Raw genomic sequence first — 21,068 nt, forward strand, 5'->3', positions numbered from 1 at the left:
GGGGGATGGCTGGAAAAGGGAAAGAGGGAATAGTGTTGGGAGGGGATAAAGAGAAAAGTGAGGGACCCTCTGCAAGTCATTGCAGGTTTCCCACAGTGCAACTGCACCCAGCTCAGGTGGCATTTCACAACCTGGCTATAGTTCTTCAAAAAGAGACTGCTGGGGAGGGCCTGCTGAAGATAGGGGTGTAGATGGGGAAAACTGATGGGGTTAGATAAATGGAGACTGGTTGGGAAGGACAGAAAGAAGCAGGGAAAGGGGAGCAGCTATGGGGGCTGCTAGGAAAGGAAAAGAAGAAATAGTGAAGAGGGAGGGGACAACACAATACCCTTTCTCTCAAGGTCCACTGCTTGTATGTTCTAAGCTCTGCATAGATGAATATGCAAATATACAGCAAAATATACTTAATACATCAAGACTGGTCGCTGTAGCATATGAAATCATCTTTGGCCAAAGACAACCAAATCCTTCTTGTACATGTTATAGTTAAAAGCAGGGCTTTTTTTTTTAGCAGGAACTCCTTTGCATATTAGGCCACTCCTCCCTGTTGTAGCCAATCCTCCTGGAGTTTACAATAGGTCCTGTATTAAGAGCCCTGTAAGCTCTTGGGAGGATTGGCTACATCAGGGATGTGTGGCCTAATATGCAAAGGAGTTCCTGCTACAAAAAAAGCCCTGATTAAAAGTATTAATAATTGCATACCTGTGCCAAACTTAGATATATGGGGTATGAAAACATGCATTAATCTGTAGAAGACGTTACCTGAAATAGGTGTTGCAACTGTCTGCTGTATGGGATAGGCCTGCTGAACAAATGGCTTTATGCTGAAAGAAAACATTGGATACGAAGTCAAAAACCAGTAATTCAATTATAGTTTGTTACCTTTGAGGCCATTTAATAACCAATCTGTCTTTTGTCACATAAGTTTTTAAAATTAGATTTATATCCTACCCTCCACTCCGAATCTCAGAGCATCTCACAATCTCCTTTACCTTCCTCCCCCACAACAGACACCCTGTGAGGTTGGTGGGGCTGAGAGAACTTTCTCAGAAGCTGCCCTTTCAAGGACAACTCTTGCGAAAGCTATGGCTGACCCAAGGCCATTCCAGCAGCTGCAAGTAGAGGAGTGAGGAATCAAACCAAGATCTCTCAGATAAGAGTCTGCACACTTAACCACTACACCAAACTGACTCTCTGTTGGTGCATCTGGCATAATGAAACATCACTCAGATGAACTTCTTTTACCACACAGTTTCATAAAGTCTGTTTTCATCGTGGTAGCTAAGACTAGAACAGCTAAGTTCCGGTAGAACCTAGCAAAGCCTAGTGCATCACACAAGCTATGAACAGGAGATATCTGCTTCAAATCACACATCTGTTATATACTAAGTGAAAAGACTCAGACAAACCAGACTTTTAAATTGCTAATATTGGGTTAACACTCCTGGCCTACCTTGTAGGGGGTCTGCAAGAATTGATGCATAATAAATGCTCTTGATATTATAGCCTTCTGACACTGTTCTGTTATTATATTGAACCTTCTACTCCCCATCCTGGAAATACAGGCATACAAAATGCCATCTGCAGTCCACTTTCACTGCAGCACACAGAAACCACTTCAGTTTCACACCTATGAGATTTTAAGTGGCAGGAATTTCTCTCCTTGCTCAGCAGCCAGTGACCTACAATAGGAAGAAACTACTAAAGACTTTCTTCCATATTGTACTGAAAGGGATGGGTCAGGTCAGTGCATAAAGACATAAAAATAACTGGTATTCAAAGTGTCCATGCCTCTCTCCTAGCAACTGAATTCTGTACATTAGTTCCCCCCCCCCCCCCGCATGTAGAATGATTGCGGACAAGTCAAATAATCACATACTTCATCTCTGTACATTTGGAAATTAACTGCTGATCTGAGGGGCTGCACAGGATCTCATTTGACCATAAATACTGAACCCGCTAAGCTAATATCCAAGACCAAAGAAAATCCCACATTCATGTGAAACAGAAGATGTCACAGGTCATGTGTTTGTTTCCATGTACAGTAAAGGGAGCAGAAAGGAAGTATGTTAGTCTAAGATCTGCTACAGATGTCACTACACATAGAGGTGAGCAGCTGAAATGATGTCTGAACATCATTGCCTTTTCAATCAAGCCTGCCTTTAATTCTGAGATCCTTCATCCTTTGCAAAAGGGGGGGGGGGGGGAATCCTTCAACAGGAACAATCAGAAAAAGTATTTTGCTTCGTACTATTCACAAGCTGAACTTAATGTGGTTTCTACTACAGGATGAAAAATAAAGTTTCAAATTACAGCAATATTTAAAGGAAAAAAATTAAAGGGTTGATCCTATGAGGAAAAATAACCAACTTAAATGGTGCTCTGATACTGAGGGTAACAGAAACAAAGATTTCTAGTTAGAAGTTATGCCACTGCTTTCCACAAGACAGTGTTGTGTGGCTTCCCCAGTGCTAGAGCAACTGTGAATATACCGCAGAGTCAATGGGACTTCCACAGGTCAAGTTTCCCTACCCCATCCACAGCCAGGGCCACTGGTCCCCCCTCCAATTTTTTTTAAAATTGGCAAATAAATATCATATCAACAGTGTTACAGCAAGATGTGTAATAGTTTCTCTGAATTCTCAGGTTTCATTTTTTTAAAGTGTCTAACCCCCCCAGATATACGCCTTTTCCCTGATATCTCCATAATGAAATGGCTACATACGACTTCTTGGATGGAAAAGAGAGCTAGGAAGTCTAAGGACCTGCAATCATTTACATGTATTGTTATAAGATTAAATCAATAAATGATGTTTAATCACATTTTTTTTAAAAAAAGCCCTCCAATTGAAGGGGGAGGAAATGACTGCCAAGAGACAGTATCAGGGAAAGTGGCTGTTGTGTGGGTGGGATAATCCAAACATTCCCACCCACATGGCAGCTACTCAGGCTTTACTGTGATGTTTCCCAAAACGTTGCAGCAAAGCAGGTTCAAGAAAGACCACAGAAAGGCAGGAGAAACCAAGGGAGATATGCAAATACATTATGATGTTATGGGGAAGCAGGGAAAAATCCCACTCTGCAACAGTGTTGATGTTATGGGGAAGCAGGGAAAAATCCCACTCTGCAACAGTCCATGAAAATGGCCCAGGTATACCTCTCATTAAAAATAATGTCCATTTAGACTTATTTTGAATCTCAGCAGTGTGGGCTCCCTGCTCTGCAGGCAGTGTCAAGGGAGGAAGGAGAAAGGACAACTTATCTAATCTTTTTATTATAGAAGTCGATAGGTGATATTGAATTTATATCCTGCCCTTCACTCTGAATCTCAAGAGTCTCTGAGCAGCTTACAATCTCCTTTACCTTCCTCCCCCACAACAGACACTCTGTGAGGTAGGTTGGGCTGAGAGAGCTCTCACAGAAGCTGCCCTTTCAAGGACAGCTCTGCAAGAGCCATAGTTGACCCAAGGCCATTCCAGCAGCTGAAAGTGGAGGAGTGGGGAATCAAACCTGGTTCTCCCAGATTAGAGTCTGCACACTTAACCACTACGCCAAACTGGCTCTTATATATATAAAAAGTCTAACATCCTGGCATTTTCCAGTTCTTCCACCAGCTGTGGAGTGTACCACATCAGCCACTGGCCTGTGAACCTCCAGTCAAGACAACCTGCATGCCATTGGCTAGGTCTGATCCTCTTCCCCTACCTACTGCTGACTCCAGGACAGATGAGGATTGGACCACTGTGGAAACTGTTAGGCAGTAACTGTTGCTAGGCAACCAAGTTTGCTTCTGTCAGTAAAACTCAACCAACCTTGGTTCTCTCACTTAAAGGTGATGGGATGAGGCCCTTTCGAGGCTTCTTTTGGCATTTGAGGGAGAACTCATTGGGCCCAGTCCTAACTTGCCAGTTCCAGGTCAGTGGGAAATTACATAAAAACATAAGAGAAGCCATGTTGGATCAGGCCAATGGCCCATCCAGTCCAACACTCTGTGTCACACAGTGGCCAAAAAAAAAAAAGATCTATATCTATATATAGATATACACACTGTGGCTGATAGCCACTGATGGACCTCGGCTCCATATTTTTATCCATTCCCCTCCTGAAGCTGGCTATGCTTGTAGCCGCCACCACCTCCTGTGGCAGTAAATTCCACATGTTAATCACCCTTTGGGTGAAGAAGTATTTCCTTTTATCCGTTTTAACCTGACTGCTCAGCAATTTCATCGAATGCCCACGAGTTCTTGTATTGTGAGAAAGGGAGAAAAGTACTTCTTTCTCTACTTTCTCCATCCCATGCATTATCTTGTAAATCTCTATCATGTCACCCCACAGGCAATGTTTCTCCAAGCTAAAGAGCCTCAAGCGTTTCAACCTTTCTTCATAGGGAAAGTGTTCCAACCCTTTAATCATTCTAGTTGCCCTTTTCTGCACTTTCTCCAATGCTATAATATCCTTTTTGAGGTGTGGCGACCAGAACTGCACACAGTACTCCAAATGAGACCGCACCATCGATTTATACAGGGGCATTATGATACTGGCTGATCTGTTATCAATTCCCTTCTTAATAATTCCCAGCATGGCGTTGGCCTTTTTTATTGCAATTGCACATTGTCTTGACATTTTCAGTGAGTTATCTACCACGACCCCAAGATCTCTCTCTTGGTCAGTCTCTGCCAGTTCACACCTCATCAACTTGTATTTGTAGCTGGGATTCTTGGCCCCAATGTGCATTACTTTGCACTTGGCCACATTGAACCTCATCTGCCACATTGACGCCCACTCACCCAGCCTCAACAGATCCCTTTGGAGTTCCTCACAATCTCTCTGGTTCTCACCACCCTGAACAATTTAGTGTCATCTGCAAACTTGGCCACTTCACTGCTCACTCCCAACTCCAAATCATTTATGAACAAGTTAAAGAGCATGGGACCCAGTACCAAGCCCTGCGGCACCCCACTGCTTACCATCCTCCACTGTGAAGACTGCCCATTTATACTCACTCTCTGCTTCCTATTAATCAGCCAGTTTTTGATCCACAAGAGGACCTGTCCTTTTACTCCATGACTCTCGAGCTTTCTAAGGAGCCTTTGATGAGGAACTTTATCAAAAGCTTTCTGGAAGTCAAGGTAAACAACATCTATTGGGTCTCCTTTGTCCACATGTTTGTTCACCCCCTCAAAGAAATGTAACAGGTTAGTGAGGCAAGATCTTCCCTTACAGAACCCATGCTGAGTCTTCCTCAATAACCTGTGTTCATCAATGTACCTACTCATTCTGTCCTTGATAATGGTTTCTACCAACTTTCCCGGTATTGAAGTCAGACTGACTGGTCTGTAATTTCCTGGATCTCCTCTGGAACCCTTTTTAAAGATAGGGGTGACATTTGCTACCTTGCAGTCCTCAGGAACGGAGGCAGATTTCAATGAAAGATTACATATTTTTGTCAGAAGATCCACAAGTTCAACTTTGAGTTCTTTCAGAACTCTTGGATGTATGCCATCCAGACCTTCCTGGAGATTTTGTGGTGGAGTTTGAGGATAGCAGGGTTTGGGAAGGGGAGACGTCTCAGCTGAACATAATGCCATAGAGTCTACCCTCTAAAGCAGTTATTTTCTCTAGGAGGAGAGAGATCTGTTGTCTGGAGTTCAATTGTGATACCAGGAGATCTTCAGGCTCCACCTGGAGGTTGGCTATTCTAGGCCTGGCTCCTTGCTACTGTTGCTGGGAAGGAGACAGGGCTGCCAATTCCTGGAGATGAGGGGTACAGCCTGGAGAGGGTGGGGTTTGATGGGGTGTGTGTGTAAGACTTCAAAAGTACAATGCCACACACTCCACACTCCAAACCAGCCATTTCCTCCTGAAGAACCATTTCTGCCAATCTCAAGTGAGGGTTGGAGATCACTCTCAGAATTACACCTATTCTCCAGATGGCAGAGATCACTTCCCGTGGAGAAAATGGCTGCTGTGCAGGGCAGACCTTGTGTCATTATACTCTGCATAGGTTGCTTCCCTCTCGCTTCGGCCCATGCTGAGATTCTGGACCACTTACAGACTTTCAGCCTAACCTATTTCACAGTGTTCTTTTGCAGATCAAAAGGGAGAAAAGGAGAATGATGTGAGCTGCTTTGGTTCACACTGTGGAGAAAGACTGTACTTTTCCGAGGTAGAAACTGCAGGGAGGTGGGAGGAGATGGAAAGCTGAAGTGAGAATGATTCCCCTACAGAAAACAGCTGCCTTGAGAAGGTGGGAAGACACCAAGGTTGGGGAGAGCAAATGCCTTCACTTGGGTGAGTGGGTGGGAAGACAGCAAGGGTGAAGTACACTCAGCAAGCTCCTCTTTCCAGAGCCTATTGTATTTTCAATAATATGCCTTATTCCTAGTTCAAAATAATGTCCCTAACTTTAAAGAGACATTTTCAGTGATAGAAGAAGAAGAAGAAGAAGAAGAAGAAGAAGAAGAAGAAGAAGAAGAAGAAGAAGAAGATGATGATGATGATATTGGATTTATATCCCGCCCTCCACTCCGAAGAGTCTCAGAGCGGCTCACAATCTCCTTTACCTTCCTCCCCCACAACAGACACCCTGTGAGGTGGGTGGGGCTGGAGAGGGCTCTCACAGCAGCTGCCCTTTCAAGGACAACCTCTGCCAGGGCTATGGCTGACCCAAGGCCATGCTAGTAGGTGCAAGTGGAGAAGTGGGGAATCAAACCCGGTTCTCCCAGATAAGAGTCCGCACACTTAACCACTACACCAAACTGATAGGCAAACCTGGCCCCTGAAAACTATCTCTTACACGCATTATCTAGAGCAGGAGTGGCCAAACTTGTGTAATGTAAGAGCCACATAGGATAAATGTCAGATGTTTGAGAGCTGCAAGAAATGAACATTAGATGTTGGAAGGAGGGAGGGAGGAAGATGGGGAGGGGGAAGATTGAAAGAAAGCAACTAACTTTAAATGCATTCACCAAGCTGTCGGCTGGCCTGGCTTGGAGAAGTGATTTAAAGAGAGAAATGTCTTTTCCTAGCCAGCTGTGACAGGGTGACAGGGGCTTTGAGAGCCACACAATATGTGTGAAAGAGCCACATGTGGCTCCCGAGCCACAGTTTGGCCATCCCTGATCTAGAGTGTCTCCCAGCTGTTTGGTAATACACACACCCTTTAAATAATTTTTTAAAGTCTGTTGTTTTATGTAGGGCCCAAACCCCCCAGCTCTTTAAACATTTAAAAGTAGTGTACACTGCCAAAGAGTTGTTTGCTAGGTGTGCCTCTCTCTGACTCCCCCTTCCTGCTGCCTCAGGGTGATGGTGGTAGCAAAACCAATGGTCAAAATCTGAAAAAAAGATCAGAATCTAGAACTGGTAACAGCACTCTCAAAAATTCAGATAACATAAGGCATGCCGTCCCTGAAATCCCAAAATGAAATTAATATGAAATTTTTTGAAATGCCTCCCCCACCTTAATGATCAACTACACTACACTGTTAAAGGAATGCTTAATCTGCTTTTAAGCTCTGCTCACGACCTGAGTTCGATCCCCTGTGGAAGCTGGGTTTTCGGGTAGCTGGCTCGAGATTGACTCAGCCTTCCATCCTTCTGAGGTTGGTAAAATGAGTACCCAGCTTGCTGGGGGGGAAAGTGTAGATGACTGGGGAAGGCAACGACAAACCACCCCGTAAAAAGTCTGCCATGAAAATGTTGTGAAAGCAACGTCACCCCAGAGTTGGAAACAACTGGTGCTTGCACAAGGGACCTTTCCTTTCCTATTACTTGTCTCTGTTCAGGACACTTAATTCTTTTCTCTAGGTACATATGATTTTGAATACATATGCCATTAAACAAATACTTTATTTATAATACATGCACATACAAGAAGAGAAGTATGGCCTTATTTTCGAAACTTACTCTTGTGAAGATCCTGGCTGCCCTGTCTGTATCATTCCTGGCCAAAACTAGATAAAGGAAAAATGACAAATATAGTATTTATTCAATTTTCCCCACCAATTTTTTGCAAAAGACAGAGGGAAGTACATTTTATGTAGAAATTAATTGATGTAGACTTCATTTCCTACAAATCATTGTTCTAAAATGTATTTTCTATTGCAGCCAATTAACTTACTCCAGGTGCTCCAGGAAATGTAGGACGGGGAATTCCTGGCAGGCCCAACTTATTGTGAATCGCTGTTGCAGATACTATTTGAGCTGATGACATGGCTGCCATGTGCTGGAGTGCTTTGTCCTTTGCAGTCTGATCCTTTAAAATGACAATTATAGGCAATCATTAATGCACCAGGCACAACAAATCCCACTGAGCAAACACAGCTAGAAAGCACATATGCTTAAATTAAAAGAAGCACAGGAAACATGAAAAATAAAAGCATGCAGAAAAAATGTAGCATGAGGGCTAAAATGATTCAGACTAACTCAGGGCAAAGTTCACTCCTTGTTGTTATTGTAACTCTCATTAACGTTGAATACAATTCTCTGTTACAAAGAAGCAGGGAGTCAAATTCACCCCGAACTTTCTGCCACCCCAACCTAGAACAGAGCCTGAGCTTCTGTTGAGCCCAGACTGGAACACTACAACAACAAAACTGTTGTAATAAATATTCCAATAAAAATGGTTCCAAAAAGATCTTTTTAAAATCTGGCAGGGTGGTACTTACCGGCCCCAACCAAATTGAAATATAAAAATAGGAAAGTAACATATGGGAGGATGTTTGTACTTTTTGGATTTTGCCTGGTGTCATTCAGCACCTTTCAAGGGCACAAAAAGGTAGATGATCTTCTGCCTTAAAGACTGCAAGTTGCCCTAGCACCCTGTGAAAATACACAGCCTGGCAGAAGAAGTGATGAAAACAGCTTTTCTATATACTGCACAGTGCATCTCACATGCCAATGCAAGGTGTTATTAAAGTTTTTTGAAATTGAACCAGAACACAGAAGGCACAACCCAGCCAAAGTTAAGCACTTTTAAACCCTGGTCATCTGAGACAGAATGGTTTAAATATGTGCTTAACTCTCCAGTAAGACAGAATCTGAAAGTGCCTGACATTATGCGATGGCAGAAACACTGGCAGAAGCTGCTTCACCCATTGAGAAATGCTATATTTGTTAGTGAGATCTTACTCAAGTTCAAATTTATGGTAGATGGTGGCTCTATGCTCCCCCAGCCAGCTATCAACGCTGTCAGGGAGATGCCAGAACTATGGGCAACTGAAAACTACGTTATCCAGCTCAGAATGCATGGAGTCATCAGCAGGCATCGGAGACTTGAGCTGGAGAATTAAGTGTAACAGGCACTGTAAGATAAAGGTCTTAATGCCAGGCCTGGACATCCTAAACAATTCCTATTGCCTGCCAACCAGAGGAGGCCATACTAAGTACCTTTATTTACTTCTGCACCTAGAGGCTCTGGGGCATGAGTGCATACAATCTAGGGTAGCACACTGGGCTCAGCCCCAGACTCAGATTATAACATGAATTCTGTACCCAAATGGCAGAAATTGTTTCTAGTTTTAAATTTGTCTCATAAACTCAGGGCTGTAACAAACTTTTTAAAACTGGAAAACAGAAACAGATACAGTATAAGTACAGACAATCCAGTGCAGATGTTGATATCCTACAAAGAGTGGGAATCAAGACAGCACCTTCCTCATGGCATGCCCCATATATTCTTGCCTACACATCTGTAGTCTACCTGTAAAAACCTGGGTGGCTGAGTATGAGTAACACAATCAATTGGTACAGAAGTTTTCATACTGAAGACCTAAGTGACTGACACTATTTCATGTGGTTGCATTATTCATATGTAACCACCAACCATGTAGAATCACACCATGGAAAATGGGATGTGTGTTAACGGAGTAATCAATACTGGGCTTAGTACAGTTAGCCAGAAGATATTGGTCAGTTGTAGACTTTTACAGCGCCAGCATGATGTAGTGATTACAGTGTCAAATTAAGATCTGGGAGACCCAGATTACAGTCCCACTCTGATATGAATGCTTGCTGGGTGACCTTGGATCAACCACTCTCTCAACCTAACCTCACAGGCTTGTTGTGAAAACAAAAAGGAAAAGGGGGAAAAGATGTTGTTCGCCGCTTTGGAACTTTACTGGGTAGGTGGGGGGGGGGGACAAAGACAGGCAGATAAACACATCCTTCTGGGCCTTTTCTTGAGATATATATCTAATTCTCAATACAGTCCATTTGCAGATACTTAAAACTTGCAGATAGGGGCTTTGGAGTGAATAGATTTCCCTCCAAACCTGGGGGAGCCCCCACAGGCTTGCACAAAATCTGAAAACTTTCAACAAACCCCTCCAATGGAGAAGCACTGTCTATGCTTGTGTACACAGTGCACCTCCATTCCCCAGCTTCATTTACTCCTGCCTAGTGGCCAGAGGAGGGTGAGAGAGGAGAAGCAGCAGGAACTGCTGCTGCTAGGAACCTCAGACATAACAATGGAAGCAGGCATGTAAGCAAGGGAGGAGCAGGAGCCACTCTCCCCCTGTGAACTGTGGCACAACAGCAATGTAGGCATGCAGGGGAGGGAGGAGCTGCCACCATCACCCCCTTCATGAACTGCAGAGACAACAGAGGCAGGCAGGTGGAGGGGGAGAAAGAGAAGGAGCTGGAGCCATGGAACAGCTGCTGCTGTGTTAGTTTGAGGAAGTGGCAGTGATACAGATGAGTGAGTAAGTAAGCTGTAGGGGATCACAATGCAGGTGAGCAGGAGAGGAAGGAGCCAGTCTTGCAATTCCCCCCCCCCCTCAAGAAGCAGAAGTAATGTATGTAGACTGGCTGGCAAGGAGCGGAGTGGGAGCCAGCAAGTGGTCAACCCAATGCCCCCCCCCCAATGATCCTTGCAAATCCCTGTTTGAATTCTCTCTAGCCATAAGTGAATGGCAATTTTAGGGTAACTGAAGTGGACAGTTATTAATATTTTCCACTAAATGTCTCTTTGCTTTAGAAAATGTGAACATTTTGGTATATGACTCAATGATGAAGGAACACAAGCACCAAGAGACAGATTCATAGTTACAAGCATAGTTGCAAGCATGCTGGCCAGGAATGCATGCCATCCTAGTACAGGGTATAACCAAGTCACAGACATATTCCCTAAAAAGCCCATACAAAGTAATGAGATGGTGAGCAGCATCTTCTTTTGAACAGCTCCTTTAGAAAAAGCACAGGCTCAGCAGTACAGTTAAAGCTAGCTAATAAGGAAAAAAAATTGCCAAGCACAGATAAAATACATAAGGCTTGCTTTACTGAAAATACTTACCATGCTTGTTACCTGGATGTAACAACAAAAAGTGTGTTAAGATGCTTCTAGATAACTGCATTTTTCTTAGTAAAATATGCTACAGTACAATTAAAAATGGAAAGTGTTCCTTATCTTTATATGTAAAGCGTAATTATTCATTTTCATCAAGGAACTGATTCAACAAAAGAATAAAAGGACTAATCATATTCATGCCTACAATGATGATACAATTAAATGCCTAGTCTGGCAGCTGTTAGGTTTTCAGCCTGCTTGGATACCTGAGGAAACTCCTCTGCTGCAAATTAAACATTACCTCTTGTAGCTTTACTCCTAAATCAAGGGGTTTGGCAGCAGGGGGAGCAGCTGCTCTCGGCAGTGTTCTCCCTGCCATCTTGTGCAGATTTGGAGGCAGAAACCTGATCAGGTGTTAATGCCTCCAGAAGCAGCATTAACACCTGTGGACCCATCTGTAGTTGCTCCTGCAGTCACAGAGGAGCTGGCTGAGAATGACATGGCTCCTGAAGAAACCACACTTTTAGCAGCAGCAGGGGTGCAGTGCAGTGCAGTGAGAAATCTACTTATTCAAAAGATTGACCCAACTGCCTGACCTATTTTTGCCTCGTAAGCTTTTGGTCTAGCATTATTATTTTAAACAGTTAGAAAGGGATCCTTCCACAGAGTGAAAAATTGTTTCTAAACAAATTTAAAACAGCCCACTTATCCAGTACCTGCCCAGAAGTGTCAAGGCTGGGGCAGGCTCAGGCAAACTGCCCAATAAACTGAGAGAACAGCAGGCAAAAATTCTGCACAACTAGGAACTGGGCATGTTAATGAACAAGCATACACACCACATTGCGTAAACACCACATTTGGACAATCCAGAGATTCCTTCCTGCTTACTAATAACAAAGGCCAATGTTGCCCATTTCTGTTGCCCTTTCTGCCTTAGGACATAAGTTTGCACAGATATCTCAGAGCAGAAAACCAAGGTGTAAATCCCAGGATCCCTGCCATTGAGCACAGGTTCTGGGACACATTATTTAGAAACTTGGAACATTTCAGAAGCACTAATTTTACTGGGTAATAATTGTTACAAAAGTAGAATTTGTGTCTAAATATACTCCTTAAGGGAATATTCTCCAAGAGACACATTTCTTACTTTGTTCAATTTGTTTGTTTGTTGTCCTTTTCTATAATATCTGATTCAGTCATTCCACTGCACCTAGACTATTTTCTTCTTCTTTTGTCTGAAGAACCCTCTGCAAAGGTGTGCTTGTTTGCCTTAGTACTGCTGATGGCCCAGAATAGTGTGAATTATGTAGTTCATTTGCAATACAGTTGATATATGAAACGTTCTAATATACTGCTGGAGACGGATGGAACTAGGCAGTTTTCACACTCCCCTCCCATTCTATGAGCGTAACAAAAATGGGCATTTCCTTCTTCACAGATATGAAGCCATCTCTGAGGTGACACATAACAAATGATTAATCGCACATTAAAATGCTACATGACAGTTTCAGCAGCTAGTGAAGAAGACTACATCCAATTAAAACTGGATAGGAAATTTAGGCAGGCAGATTAGCAGTAATTATCCATACTGGAATTTAGCCAAGATACATGGCTTAACACTCTTATACTGCACCTCAGAATACACTGAGATGTTTAATGAACACAGGGCTTTTGACTTCCTAAGAAAGTGGAGTTTTGTTTGTAGTATCAGTTAACCTGTAATACCTATGCAATTGCTTGATTGGGCGTTAATGTAATTATGAAATCACTTGTGCAAATGTGAATGAATTTTTGTTTACAATACAATGGCTTAAAGTGCTATGGTTGGTTCTGATACTGCTAATATTATTTTCTGCCTCAAGTACTCCTTGGGTGACTCTCATCCTAACCAGGTTCTCTTTATGGCCTTGAAAAAAGTTGATGTTTTCTAAAACTTACACTGAGCATCTTTGAGAATCTTCTAAAATTATCTATTTTTTCTCTCTCTGGATTTTTGATCCATAAACTTCTGAACATCTAAAAGTATTAATACACTAAGTAGCAGACTATCTTCATCAGTGCCATGTTCCTAAATGAAAAGCTACCTTCAGACAATCAGATGCAAAACAGTACTTCTCTGCATGGCCAGGCACTCTCTCCCAAGGTCCCTCCTTACACCAGATAAAACTGAATTTCTAACATCTTAGCAATGTTCCACTAAATCACTAAGATGATATATATCCTTGGTACCTTCCTCTGTCCCAATACCATCTCTCATTTTAAGTTTTTTTTAAAAAAAAGACAAGGAAAGCTAACTGGGTTGGGGGAAATCTATGCAGGAAAAAGTTAACACAATGGTTAACTTTGACATATTCATCTTGCCAGTCTGCAATGAGAGAGCAGTGCTCTAAGGAGCTCCCAACATAAGGATTTCTTTTTCTAAAAAAACCCAACACTGTGTGGGGAATTTTAAAGAAAGCAATAGGAGGCAGTGAGCATCAGAGATGAGTTGACAATGGAGTGACAATGGAGTGACAATAGGAGCAGCAGGAAGATCAGGAATAGCAGAAAGGGTGTGGGATAAATGGGTGCAGAAAGAAGAAATCTGGGACAAAACTGTATTTGAGAAAGGATGTTGTGAGCTTTATTGCTATAGTTTCAGAGAATGTTGGCCTGCAGCAGAAAGATTCAAATCCAGTAGCACCCTGAAGGCCAACAAGATTTTGAGGGTATGGGCTTTTGAAAGTTAAATTTCCCTTTGAAGACGCTACTGGACTTAGATTCATGTTTAGAGAGATTTCTCCAGATCCTACATTCTGTTAGGAAATCAGTCAAGGACTAAATTGCCTAGCAGTCCTGACTCTGACCTAAGTTAACAGTTGCCTTTTTTTCTGAGGGTAGGAGGGAAACAGCAGAGAAAAGGGGAGGGAAAGGAGAAAGCAGCAAGGACACCAGTGGGGTTGAAACAAAGAATGTGGATTTCTGCTGTCAAACTGAAGCTCTAGATGGAAACTTGTTATATTGACTGTGCCAGAAGAATCCTGGAAAGGTGGGCCTGGAACCTGGGAGAACGTTCCTGTAGTCTAATTGGCAATTAAGACTTCTCTTGGAAACCCAGTTATTACATCCCACCCATTCTCAACTGAGGTGTTCCTGTTTATTTACTTCATTAAAGTTCTTGTTGCCATTAACTACCAGTCTTTAATAGTTGCTAAAACCCACCAGGGCTGATAGTAGACATCCATCCCTGAAGTGTGTTTTAGCATATGCCACAAAGCTTATTTAATCAGGCAAATTACTAAATTTGTACTCATCGTGCAATTTTCTAACAAGGAAGCAAAGAAAAGCCTTGATGCATCTAGAATTGCCAGGTCCCCTCACCAGTTCAGTGGGGGGAGTGTGGATGTTCTGCAGGTGGGTGGGGATGGCACACAAGGGGCACTCTGGTTTTTGGCAAACTCTACGGCTTAAACCATAGAATTTGCCCCAAAACCAAGAGTGTTCCCCATGACACCCCCATGTGATGATGGCTTCACTTCCAGGTAATGTCATTTTGTCAGAAACAGAGGGGTTTCCCCCACTGGCCAGCAGTGGGGAGAAGCCCCTGAAACCATGGGATCCCCCACTGGCACCTGGGGCTGGCAAACCTACATGGATTATAGCAAGTATCTCTCAAAAACCATAATCTCTTTTAATTAGTAGTGAACTACATGCTTCCAGGAAGCATACAGGAAGAAAAAGAAAGCAGCAGCCTTTCCCATTCCCATCATTTAGTATCCTGAAGGATACTGAATAATGTAAATCCCACATATTTGTAATGGATAATAGTCTTTGAGTCCTATCCAGAGCCAGTTCGGAGAGCCACTTTGGTGTAGTGGTTAAGTGTGCGGACTCTTATCTAGGAGAACTGGATTTGATTCCCCACTCCTTCACTTGCACCTGCTAGCATGGCCTTGGGTCAGCCATAGCTCTGGCAGAGGTTGTCCTTGAAAGGGCAGCTGCTGTGAGAGCCCTCTCCAGCCCCACCCACCTCAAAGAATGTCTGTTGTGGAGGAGGAAGGTAAAGGAGATTGTGAGCTGCTCTGAGACTCTTCGGAGTGGAGGTCGGGAAATAAATCCAATATCATCTTCTTATTCTATCCTTTGTGGAGGTTTAAAGGATAACTTTTTAAAGCAGCCTAAACTAGTCCACAACTTATGGCAGCAAATCCCAAAATTTATTTATTGTACTTAAATTAATTTGTCTTCCCAGAATTTACTACACAAGAATTACATCTGGGAAACTGAAGTTCCAGAGAAATTTTTCTTTATTCCCCCTTCTTGGGGCATCATCATTTCTTGGGGTATCATCTAAATTAAAAAGCCCCAAATGCTTTTACCTTTATTTACAGGAAAGTGATCTAGTCCCTTGATCATTTCTGTTGCTCTTGCAAGGATAGCAAAATACATTTGTGTGGGTAAAAATTGATGGGAGAAAGAGGATAACTCAATATTTGCATACAAAATAGCTGTGGGCAAAAAAGGGAGAAAGGGTATGGAAAGACTGTTAGCCCTCAACATTCTGTCAGATTGTGAGCTTACAGCCACCACTAAATTGAACACAATATTTACATTATTTCTACATGTTTTTAAAATCACTAGCCATCTGAGAGCATTTGGTTATATGGGCTAAATTAAAATCTAATGTAAACAAACTTAATGAATCAGATCTCTGGGCTTCCATGTTTGCCCTCTAGTTTTGCAAAAAATGCTACATGAGGTGAAAATAATTACAGACAGTCATACCTTTTAAACAAATGGTACTAAAGAAGATTGAATTGAGCTTTATGTGGCAAGCAAATTAGGGACTTTCAGTCATCATCTGTTTAAAGCCAACATACATTGTGAAATAAATTCAATCAGCCCAAGCCAGTTCTAATGAAAATGACTTTGTATTCTATGAAGATAAAAAGGTATGCTCAACAGAAAACTTTTAAAAATATATCTGGGTATAATTAAAAGAAGAGACAATTTTTTAAAACAAATTTAAGTCCTGAAGTAATGTATATTTTCCATTTAAACCCACACATACACCTGAGAAAATGTAACTTTTAAAAAATGATATGAAGCCAAAGAAGCTGCAATTTACTCTTAAAATGATTTTTGCTTTTATAGTAAATCAAAAAGTGCTAACATAAAGTACTTTTCTAATAACTAAATTTGCAAACCTTATTTCTGCTCACATATTGTATTGATTTGAATAACCTTTGCAATTATTTGCTCTGGCTGAAAAAAAGGTAAACAAACCATGGAAGTATACAATTGTTTTGGACAAAAGACACTTGAATAACTGTAGCCATGATCTCCAATTTGCTTATTATCAGAGAAGACAGTAGCACATACAAAAGCTGGCTATTTTCAGACAGGCAATAGCTAATGCTAAAAAGAGAATGCACATTCAAAGCAGTCCCAACTTGCTACCTAATGAGCAGCAATTAATCCATCTTATTGTATTTCAAAATGCAGAAGACACATTCACATTGAAGGGAATTTTTCAAGGCTTTTACCATTGTTCATTTATATATATTTAAAAACCCACTGTATGGCGCTATATTTAGTATCCTGTCAACACTATTTCCTTTTTACTTGGGAGATAGCATGGAATGTACACTAATGGATTTTAAAGCATGGCATACATGTGAACTGTGGGCATTTTAATTTTTTTTGCTTCCTTTAATGAATTTTAAAATAATATGCTAATGAATACTGTTAATAAAAAACAAAGGTTTAACCACTTATACCTCGTGCATTTTAAGGGGTAAATCACATCTCTCTTGCTCCCTCCAGTACGAAATTGTTTAGCAGTTTTGAATAAAGAAAGCATGATAGTACATCAGCACAAGAGGTGTTACATCATTCCCTATTTCAGAGATAAGCAGCAGCAACTATTCTAAGCCAAACATCTAAATTACCAATAGTGTTCAAGAAACTTCAGTCATTTATGGGAACATCATCATGGGGCTTCTTGCACACCAGGCTGGTTTTCTCTGACTTTTTTTACAATCTTTCCAGAACCTACTTTGCTGTGAGGTTTTGAGAAAGACCCTAGCAAAGTTAGGATGGCTGCTGTAAAGACAGGAAGGTCTGGATTTTCCCATTCCAGTCCCTGCAGCTGCCACTCCTTTCACTGCATGCTGCCAGGCAGCTTTCTCAATTTTTTTTTTTAAAGCAGCAAATCAGTACGCCAATTACTGATTAAAAAAACAAATGTCAGAAAATGCTCCCTTGCATAGTACAGAGGTGTTATGTACCATGCAAGGCCCACATCTGTTGCACTGAATTGGCAGCAGCAACAACAACAGGGCTTCCAAAGGAAAATGTTGCTGTGTGGTTACTTAGCCTGCTGTTGTTGGTGCTACACCTCACTCTTGACTGAAGATCTTTACAGGATATAGCCCTGCCAGGTCAGAAGCGGTTAAGCCATTTGTCCAAATTCACTCTCTGTGTATTTAATATTACAAGTTTAAATCTTAAATAAAATTCATTTATTTAAGCTTTGGTTCATATATTCCGTGGTATGTGGCAAGCTATTATGATGCCCCTATCATAATGCCCCTGTATAAATCGATGGTGCGGTCTCATTTGGAATACTGTGGGTAATTCTGGTCACTGCACCTCAAAAAGGATATTATAGCATTGGAAAAAGTGCATAAAAGGGCAACTATAATGATTACAGGTTTGGAACACTTTCCCTATGAAGAAAGGTTAAAACACTTGGGGCTCTTTAGCTTGGAGAAACGTCGACTGCGGGGTGACATGATAGAGGTTTACAAGATTATGCATGAGATGGAGAAGGTAGAGAAAGAAGTACTTTTCTCCCTTTCTCACATTACAAGAACTCATGGGCATTCAATGAAATTGCTGAGCAGTCAGGTTAGACGGATAAAAGGAGGTACTTTTTCACCCAAAGGGTGATTAACATGTGGAATTCACTGCCACAGGAGGTGGTGGCGGCTACAAGCATAGTCAGCTTCAAGAGGAGGTTAGATAAAAATATGGAGCCGAGGTCCATCAGTGGCTATTAGCCACAGTGTGTAAAAATGTGTGTGTGTGTGTGTGTAAATTTTTGGCCACTGTGTGATACAGAGTGTTGGACTGGATGGGCCATTGGCCTGATCCAACATGGCTTCTCTTATGTTATGATAAACATACTATACACCATCCTTGTTAACATCTGATATGTACTTCCATTACTTAATCAGGCTGCACCTCCTAAAGCATCATATAGATCCCCCTGGAAATGAACTAGCAGCAGCTAAGGAGGGGGAATAAATTTCCCTGATCATTACAAAAGTGGTTATGAATTGATCAGGTCTAAGGGCTATGTGTCGAACCAGTTCGTATCAGGCCTCATACCCTAAAACTTGGTGTGTTGACTGTGGAGTTAATTTACTTTCTTTTGTAAGTTCTGGACAACTGTAAAGTAAATCACAGCTAATTCAGCCATCCTTGACAGTGCTTGCCTTCAATCCTACAACAAGAGTTGGGTTAGATGGGCTGATCCTAAGCGTCATTTATTCTCTTCAAGGCCTGAGATACTCCTTCAATGTTCATAGTTAATGGAAGACTATAGGGGCCATGGCGCTATCATTTATTTATTTACTTAATTTATTTTTTTTTCCCTCTTTACTCTCCTGAGAAGATCCAAAGAAGTTTACAACAGTCTCCCCTTCTCCATTTTCTCCTCACAACAATCCAGTGAGTTAGGTTAGGCTCAGAATGTATGAAATGGCCAAAGATCACTCAAGCAAGCTTCCACGGCAGACAGAATTGCTAGCCACACACATACACACACACGGCCACTGGCAGGTGATGAAAGACTAGAATCATCAGGTTTAGGTTGAAAAACTCCTGAAGATTTGGAGATGGAGCCTGGGGAGGACAGGGACCTCAGTGGGGTACAATGCCATAAAGTCCACCCTCCAAAGCATCTATTTTCTTCAGGGGAACTGATCACTGTAGACTGGAGATGAGCTGTAATTCCAGAAGATCTCCTAGAGCATGGGTGGCCAAACTTACTTAAGAGCCACACAGAATAGATGCCAGATGTTTGAGAGCCACAAGGCATGAATGTCAGATTTTGGGAGGAAGGGAGGGAGGAAGGGAGGGAGGGAGGGAGGAAGGGAGGGAGGGAGGGAGGGAGGAAGGAAGGAAGGAAGGAAGGAAGGAAGGAAGGAAGGAAGGAAGGAAGGAAGGAAGGAAGGAAGGAAGGAAGGAAGGAAGGAAGGAAGGAAGGAAGGAAGGAAGGAAGGAAGGAAGGAAGGAAGGAAGGAAGGAAGGAAGGAAGGAAAATTGATGGTGGGAGAGAGAAGTGATTTAAAGAGAGAAATGCCTTATCTAAGCAGCCAATGGGGCAGTGGAGGCTTAAAAGCCACAGAATATGTGTGAAAGAGCCACATGTGGCTCATCAGTTTGGCCACCCCTGTCCTAGAGGCTGGCATCTCTAAATTGGCAGAGCAGAAATTCAAACCTGTGTTTCCCAGATCCTTGTCTGACACTTTAACCACTACAACATGCTGCTCTCTCTCTCTAAAAATCAGCCCTTCCTTTAAGGAGCTCAGGCAACCTTCTCCATTCCCCCATCCTCCACCTCCTCATAATAATCGTTTGCAGCAGGTTAGGCTGAGATTGTACAACTTGACCACTGGCCCCTCAGTGAGTTTCACAGCAGAATGGACATTTCAACCTGGGACTCTACAGTTCTAGTCTGACACTTTAACCACTACACAGTATTGCCAGACTCTTAGCCAGTTCCCTTACTGATCTAGACTTATTTTGTTCTACTGTGCCCCTTTAATTGTAGAACTGCGGCTCAGGTTACAGTCACCTACTCCTTATCTCCTTCTTTTTCAAACCACTGGCACTCTGCCTAGCTCTAGGACCTGAACACAAAATAGACCGGTACCAAATACCTAATATCCACTATTCATATTTGCCTGCTGCTGTCTTACGTGACAAGAATGATGTTATACATATGTGGATGACACTAATGGACCAGAAGGAACAACAACAGTGACTGTAGGCTGATGGGAGCATGAAACACTGGAGAACTGTTGAACAAACAGTTCTCTATACTAGTTGAGGGACCATAAAACCAGTTATGAGGAGGCGAAGCCAGACAATCCTGAGAGAACAAATAAATGGCATTCCAACCTAGAAGATAATGAATGACTGGAATACAGTACAAGTGAGGAGACGGATCCTTTGTCACTCACAAGTCTTCAAATTAAATCTTTTGGCCTTTTCAGAAAATGCACTTCAATCAAGGACAAGCTGGTGACACTGAGAAAATTCAATGGCACATGCTGTGGAGCAGGCTATACTACATTAGGACACTGGCTCCTTCTTACCTTAAAATCTATGGACTAAATAAACAATATTTTGCTTTACTGTCCTCTACTTCATTTTTTATCTGATAGCCCCTAGGCACCAAAGAAGCTGGAGGAGAGAAGTCAAACTTATTTGATGTTGTGGATGCAAAGAAAGCCCTTACACTTTCCCTTCTTTGCTGTTACAAATCAATATATTGCCTGATATATTCCAAAACAAACTAGAAGGAGAGCTTTGCTCAGAAGAAGCAGAGTAGTATCTATATATCACTGAATGCTGCACTACTTTAATCATTCACTTCATGAACTTTCCTGTCAGACAGAATGATCCAGATGAATTATTACAATATATAAAAAAGTGTGGCTCCCTCAGCAGGTATACAGGAATAAATGTATCCAGTATTTCTCCTAGAGTAGGTCGATCAAGAGCAAGTATT

The 21,068-nt window shown here is 42.1% G+C and overlaps 1 protein-coding gene across 6 annotated transcripts in view; it reads right to left on the reverse strand.

Annotated features, from left to right (window-relative positions):
- The window catches only part of TEAD1 (TEA domain transcription factor 1), a 360,416-nt gene that overhangs the window by 75,074 nt on the left and 264,274 nt on the right, over positions 1–21,068 (reverse strand). For 5 of the 6 annotated variants that reach the window (XM_060263081.1, XM_060263082.1, XM_060263079.1 and 2 more), the window contains 3 exons: positions 8,120–8,254; positions 7,906–7,952; positions 763–824 (listed from right to left, as the gene is read on the reverse strand). In XM_060263081.1, the coding sequence (XP_060119064.1) occupies positions 763–824; positions 7,906–7,952; positions 8,120–8,254 (244 nt within the window). Of the gene's footprint in view, positions 1–762; positions 825–7,905; positions 7,953–8,119; positions 8,255–11,290; positions 11,312–21,068 lie in introns of those variants that run through there. The other variant, XM_060263084.1, reaches the window with a different exon arrangement.

This window comes from Heteronotia binoei, chromosome 21 (assembly GCF_032191835.1).
Source record: "Heteronotia binoei isolate CCM8104 ecotype False Entrance Well chromosome 21, APGP_CSIRO_Hbin_v1, whole genome shotgun sequence".
Lineage (NCBI taxonomy): Eukaryota > Metazoa > Chordata > Lepidosauria > Squamata > Gekkonidae > Heteronotia > Heteronotia binoei.